The sequence below is a fragment of the Rhinopithecus bieti genome, unplaced genomic scaffold (assembly GCF_001698545.2).
Source record: "Rhinopithecus bieti isolate Rb0 unplaced genomic scaffold, ASM169854v2 scaffold_15006, whole genome shotgun sequence".
In the NCBI taxonomy this organism is placed as follows: Eukaryota; Metazoa; Chordata; class Mammalia; order Primates; family Cercopithecidae; genus Rhinopithecus; species Rhinopithecus bieti.
In genome coordinates this window covers 672,404-679,320 of record NW_016808074.1, presented here as the reverse complement: position 1 = coordinate 679,320, position 6,917 = coordinate 672,404, and the positions used below count along the sequence as shown (strand labels likewise).

Sequence of the window (6,917 nt, the reverse complement as noted above, 5' to 3'; positions counted from 1 at the left end):
CAAGCTCCGCCTCCTGGGTTCACGCCATTCTCCTGCCTCAGCCTCCTGAGTAGCTGGGACTACAGGCGCCCGCCACTGCGCCCGGCTAATTTTTTGTATTTTTAGTAGAGACGGGGTTTCACCGTGGTCTCGATCTCCTGATCTTGTGATCTGCCCGCCTCAGCCTCCCAAAGTGCTGGGATTACAGGCGTGAGCCACCGCGCCCGGCGGAAATACATTATCTCACCGAATAAGCTTAGCGGTAAGGCTGGCTCCTGGGTTGGTGGGTGTTAAGCCAGTTGTCTTTCTTTACTCCCTCTTTCTTTTTTATTTTTTGGAGACAGGGTCTCACTCTGTAACCCAGGCTGGAGTGCAGTGATGCAATCTCAGCTCATTGCAACCTCGGCCTTCTGGGCTCAAGTGATCCTCCCACCTCAGTCTGCTAAGTAGCTGAGACCACAGGTGCATGACACCACGTGCAGCTAATTTTTGCATTTTTAGTAGAGATGGGGTTTCACCATGTTGCCCAGGCTGGTCTCAGACTCCCAAAGTGTTGAGATTACAAACGTGAGCCCCTGTGCCCAGCCTTTTTGCTCTCTCCTCTTGGTAAGGTTTTTAGGCAGGTTCCCTCACAGAATTCCCACGATGCTGCATGGCAGCAGGAGTGGCAGCCTTCCTCATTTAGCCCTTCCTGGAATGAAGGCTTTCTCTCTCTTTGGAGTGGCTGGTATAGGTCACCTGCCTACCTCAGAGTACAGATGATCAGGGTTGCCATTTGCAAGATGATGGAGACCAGGGCTTTTCTACCTGCCATGAGGACTAATTATAAAATCCCTTCAGAAAATTTGTCTGAACAGGGTTGAGATTTTTGTAGGATGGAGATTAAAAGTAACTGGTACTGTCACACAGCCAACACTACTGCTTACAGTCTTTGGGGCCCAATGAGGATGGTTTTTTGTTGGTTTTTTTTGTTTTTTGTTTTTTTCTTTGAGGCGGAGTTTCGCTCTTGTTGCCCAGGCTGGAGTGCAGCGGCATGATCTCAGCTCACTGCAACCTCTGCCTTCCTGGTTCAGCCTCCTGGTTCACCTCCCGAGTAGCTGGGATTACAGGCGCCCACCACCACACCTGGCTAATTTTTTGTATTTTTAGTAGAGATGGGGTTTCACCATGTTGGTCAGGCTGATCTTGAACTCCTGACCTCAGGTGATCCACCTGCCTTGGCCTCCCAAAGTGCTGGGATTACAGGCATGACCCACTGTGCCCAGCCAGATGGTGTTTTTGTAGTTGTTTTATGGTCACGTTTAATATTTTCTTTGCTTAGCTGAGAATAGCTTCATTTCATGGTCTTCCCCGTCCTGAAGTCCCAGATCAGATTGAGAGGTTTCTTTCTTCTAACCTAACTCCCTGTGTCCTCTTTCGTTCTCCATGCACAGGCTGTCCTTTGTTCGAACCAGAGCTGATCTACCAGTTGGATCGCAGAGAGGAGCTATGGATTGTTAAGAAAGACCTCTCCCAAAGCTCCTGTCCAGGTAGGAGCCAACAGCTGGGAAGGTGGGGATCATGGCAGCTTGCACATGGAAAAGTGAACCCTGCCTCTGAATTTTGTGGGCAGTCTTATTGTGGTCTCTCTGGGTGCTTGGGATCCATGGAGCCTCTTTTTTTTGTTTTTTTTTTCCTCAGACAGGATCTCACTCTCTCACTCAGGCTGGAGTACAGTGGTGTGATCATAGCTCACAGCAGCCTCAACCTCCTGGGCTCAAGGGATTCTCCCACCTCAGCCTCCCAGGTAGCTGAGACTACAGGCATGTGCACCATGCCTGGCTGAGTTTTTAAAATTTTTTATAGAGATGGTCTTGTTATGTTGCTGAGGTGGGTCTCAAACACCTGGGCTCAAGCTCTCCTTCTGCCTCAGCCTTTGAAAATGCTGAGCCACCAAGCCTGGCCTCTTTTTTTTTTTTTTTTTTGAGACGGAGTCTCGCTCTGTTGCCCAGGCCGGAGTGCAGTGGCGGATCTCAGCTCACTGCAAGCTCCGCCTCCCGGGTTCACGCCATTCTCCTGCCTCAGCCTCCCGAGTAGCTGGGACTACAGGCGCCCGCCACCTCACCCGGCTAGTTTTTTGTATTTTTTGTAGTAGAGACGGGGTTTCACCGTGTTAGCCAGGATGGTCTCGATCTCCTGACCTCGTGATCCGCCCGTCTCGGCCTCCCAAAGTGCTGGGATTACAGGCTTGAGCCACCGCGCCCGGCCGCCTGGCCTCTTACATCTTAAATTTAAGTACTTCCAAGTTAGGTCCCAGATGTATATACTTCACTAACCCATAATAAAAAAGTATGGCTAACATGTATTTATTTTTTACTCAGTGCCTTGCTCTCTGCCAAACATAGTATATGTAGTGTTTCACTTCATCTTCACTATAGTCCTATAAGGCAGACTCGATTTTTGGCCCATTTTCTTTTCCCCCCGAGACGGAGTCTCTCACTGTTGCCCTGGCAGGAGTACGATGGCGTGATCTCGGCTCGCTACAACCTCCATCTCCCGGGTTCAAGTGATTCTGCTGCCTCAGCCTCCCAAGTAGCTGGGATTACAGGCATGTGCCACCACACCTGGCTAATTTTGTATTTTTAGTAGAGATGGGGTTTCTCCATGTTGGTCAGGCTGTTCTCAAACTCCTGACCTTAGGTGATCCACCCGCCTCAGCCTCCCAAAGTGCTGGGATTGCAGGCGTGAGCCACCACGCCCAACATTATTTTCTCATTCAAGATCTACTCTAGGCTGGGCATGGCGGCTTCATGCCTGTAATCCCAGCACTTGGGGAGGCTGAGGGTGCTGTTTCATCTTCTTGTTCTCACTGAAATGCTGATCTTGTTTCTTCTTCTTCTTCTTTTTTTTGAGATGGAGTCTTGCTCTGTTGCCCAAATTGAAGTGTAGTGGCACAATCTCGGCTCACTGCAACCTCTGCCTTCCAGGTTCAAGTGATTCTCCTGCCTTAGCCTCCTGAGTAGCTGGGATTACAGGCGTGTGCCACCATGCCCAGCTAATTTTTGTATTTTTGGTACAGACAGGTTTCATCATGTTGGCCAGGCTGGTCTCGAACTCCTGACCTCAGGTGATCTGCCTGCCTTGGCCTCCCAAAGTGCTGGGATTACAGGCATGAAGCATTGTCCCTGGCCTTTGTTTCTTCTATAATGCCATCTCTAATCCTTTTTGTGTATTGTATTCCTTCCAGGTGACAACACAAAACCCAAGACCACAGAGCCTAGCTTTTTTCACCTGGCCTTGCCTGAGGAAGTCTTACTGCAGGAACGACTGACACAGGGAGTCTCAAAGGACTCCCAATCAGGGCAAGCCAAGGATCAAGATGGGCCATCTGAAATGCAAGAAGTCCACTCGAAAGTAGGGATAGACTCCCAGGGGGAGAAGCTCCTGGAGAAAATGAGTTCTGAACGTGATGGTTTGGGGTCAGGTGATGGTATATGTACAAGGATTACACAAAAACAAGTTTCAACGGAAGATGATCTCTATGAATGTGATTCACATGGACCAGTTACAGATTCCTTGATTCGTGAAGAGAAAAATTCCTATAAATGTGAGGAATGCGGGAAAGTGTTTAAAAAGAATTCCCTCCTTGTTCAGCATGAGCGGATTCACTCTCGAGTGAAGCCCTATGAATGCACAGAGTGTGGGAAGACCTTTAGCAAGAGCACTCATCTTCTTCAGCACCACATCATCCACACCGGGGAGAAGCCCTATAAGTGCATGGAGTGTGGAAAGGCTTTTAACCGCAGGTCACACCTCACACGGCACCAGCGGATTCACACCGGAGAGAAGCCTTACAAGTGCAGTGAATGCGGAAAGGCCTTCACCCACCGCTCCACGTTCGTCTTGCATAACAGGAGCCACACTGGAGAAAAACCCTTTGTGTGCAAAGAGTGTGGCAAAGCCTTTCGAGATAGACCAGGTTTCATTCGACACTACATCATCCACACGGGAGAGAAGCCCTACGAGTGCACTGAGTGTGGGAAGGCCTTCAACCGCCGGTCATACCTCACGTGGCACCAGCAGATTCACACTGGAGTGAAACCCTTCGAATGCAACGAGTGTGGAAAAGCCTTTTGTGAGAGTGCAGACCTCATTCAGCACCACATCATCCACACCGGGGAGAAGCCCTATAAGTGCATGGAGTGTGGGAAGGCCTTCAACCGCAGGTCACACCTCAAGCAGCACCAGCGGATTCACACTGGGGAGAAGCCTTATGAATGCAGTGAATGCGGAAAGGCCTTCACCCACTACTCCACTTTTGTCTTGCATAAAAGGACTCACACTGGAGAAAAACCCTATGAATGCAAAGAATGTGGAAAAGCCTTTAGTGATAGGGCAGACCTCATTCGACACTTCAGCATCCACACTGGAGAGAAACCCTATGAGTGCGTGGAGTGTGGGAAGGCCTTCAACCGCAGCTCACACCTTACGAGGCACCAACAGATTCACACTGGAGAGAAACCCTATGAATGCATCCAGTGTGGGAAGGCCTTTTGCCGGAGCGCAAACCTTATTCGACACTCCATCATTCACACTGGAGAGAAGCCGTATGAATGCAGTGAGTGTGGAAAGGCTTTTAATCGCAGCTCCTCCCTCACACATCATCAACGGATTCATACTGGGAGAAACCCTACCATTGTGACAGATGTGGGAAGACCTTTTATGACTGCACAGACTTCAGTCAACATTCACGAATTTTTATTAGGAAAAGAGTTTTTGAATATCACCACTGAAGAAAATCTGTGGTGAAAGGAACATCTTACCATCTGGCCATTCATACTGAAGAGAAACTTCATAAGCATCCTGTCTTTGAGAAAGCGTGTCATAGATTATCATTTGTCATCTGAACAATCATGTTAGAAATTGAACCGGCCTGGAGTCTTATTCTCCATCTGAGAATTCACCCATGAGAGAGACCCAGTGGTTACTATGCACTTAGGAAAACCTTCAGCCACATCTTTCTTCTTAGTTTACAGTGACATATTATCTCAGGGATATTTAAACAAAGGAGAAGGAGATATAGGGAAGAGGAATAAAACACAGCTTCTTTTAGACTTGTCTGACAAGCCTATGGCAATTTGTCATCCCTTTTTTATTTTATTTGGGAGAGGGAAATGTTTCAGAAACAAAAAATCTCATCCCCTTTATTTTTCCTCTGTGTACATTCACTGCTGCCCAGCGTCTGAACAGTTAGACGAATGGTTTGAAAACATTTGGTGAACACTTGCTTAGTCCTGCAACATTCTCCACTCTTGAGGTGTAGGAGCATACATCTTTATAAAAAATATGGAGGCTTGAGTTATGAAACACTTTTATAAGGAGATAAGGATGTACATATGTTTGGACACATTGTCCACTTCAGATGCTTGTTTAAAAAAAACTGTTTCACCGGATGTCTGTACCCAATACACATACTTTTTCTTGATGTGGGTTTACTTTTTTTTTTTTTTTTTTTTTTAGTTTTCCTGGGATAGGGATGGTAGTGTAATTGTTCGTGCACAGAGTAATCCTGGGCATCTTAGTTTTTTTCCTATGATTGTGGTTTCTCAGCTTCTTTACCTCTCCTTTGAGAGAGTTAGGTCCACCTCACTTTTCTAAAGGTCAGATTAAGGCCCCCCAAAAATACAGTATGTAGCTGAATGCATTTAAAAGATCGTAGTAAGCTCAGAAAACAAACACATAGAAGGAATGTCATTTTAATCTTTTTAAACAGTGTGTGAAAATTCTCTTTAACTGGAATTTTAACACGTAAGCCAGCATGCATATATGTAGGGATGTGTGACTTTCACAGTTGTCACCATGGACTTAGGCTTGATTAAAATGATACACATTTAGAGCATTTTGGAATTCCTTTTTGATAACATTTTTAAGACTAGATTTTGCTGGGCGTGGTGGCTCAAGCCTGTAATCCCAGCACTTTGGGAGGCCGAGACGGGTGGATCACGAGGTCAGGAGATCAAGACCATCCTGGCTAACACGGTGAAACCCCGTCTCTACTAAAAAATACAAAAAACTAGCCGGACGTGGTGGCGGGCACCTGTAGTCCCAGCTACTCGGGAGGCTGAGGCAGGAGAATGGCCTAAACCCGGGAGGCGGAACTTGCAGTGAGCTGAGATCCGGCCACTGCACTCCAGCCTGAGTGACAGAGCAAGACTCCGTCTAAAAAAAAAAAAAAAAAAAAAAAAAAAAAAAAAAAAAATAGATTTTGAGCCACATGTGATAGTATTACCTCATATTAAAAATATATATTGTACAGTAGTAAAAATCATGTATTCACTTTGAACTCCTCAAAGCCTTATTTATTTATTTACTTACTTGGTTTGGGAGCAGAGGTTTAATAGGCAAAAGAAAGAGAAAGGAGGCCGGGCGCGGTGGCTCACGCCTGTAATCCCAGCACTTTGGGAGGCCAAGGTGGGCAGATCACGAGCTCAGGAGATTGAGATCATCCTGGCTAACATGGTGAAACCCGATCTCTACTAAAAATACAAAAAATTAGCCGGGTGCGGTGGCGGGCGCCTGTAGTCCCAGCTACTCGGGAGGCTGAGGCAGGAGAACGGCGTGAACCTGGGAGGCAGAGGTTGCAGTGAGTCGAGATCGCGCCACTGCACTCCAGCCTGGGCGACAGAGCGAGACTCCGCTCAAAAAAAAAAAGAGAAAGGAGACTAGCTCTCTGCTATGAGAGAGAGGGGTGTCCTAGTGGGACTTCCCTCTTCAGAGCCTTTTCTTTTCTTTCTTTTTTTTTTTTTTTTGAGACAGTTTTGCTCTTGTTGCTCAGGCTGGAGTGCAATGGCACAATCTTGGCTCACTGCAACCTCTGCCTCCTGGGTTCAAGCAATTCTCCTGCCTCAGCTTCCCCGAGTAGCTGGGATTACAGGCGTGTGCCACTACGCCCGGCTAAT

General features: G+C 47.3%; 1 protein-coding gene across 1 annotated transcript in view; it reads left to right on the top strand.

Annotated features, from left to right (window-relative positions):
* Positions 1-5,947, top strand: part of ZNF543 (zinc finger protein 543) — an 11,183-nt gene extending 5,236 nt beyond the window's left edge. Inside the window, exons 3-4 of the mRNA XM_017885438.1 lie at positions 1,413-1,508; positions 3,206-5,947. Coding sequence (XP_017740927.1) covers positions 1,413-1,508; positions 3,206-4,767 — 1,658 coding nt within the window. The 3' untranslated portion in view covers positions 4,768-5,947. The remainder of the gene's footprint in view (positions 1-1,412; positions 1,509-3,205) is intronic.
* The last annotated feature ends 970 nt before the right edge of the window (positions 5,948-6,917 follow it).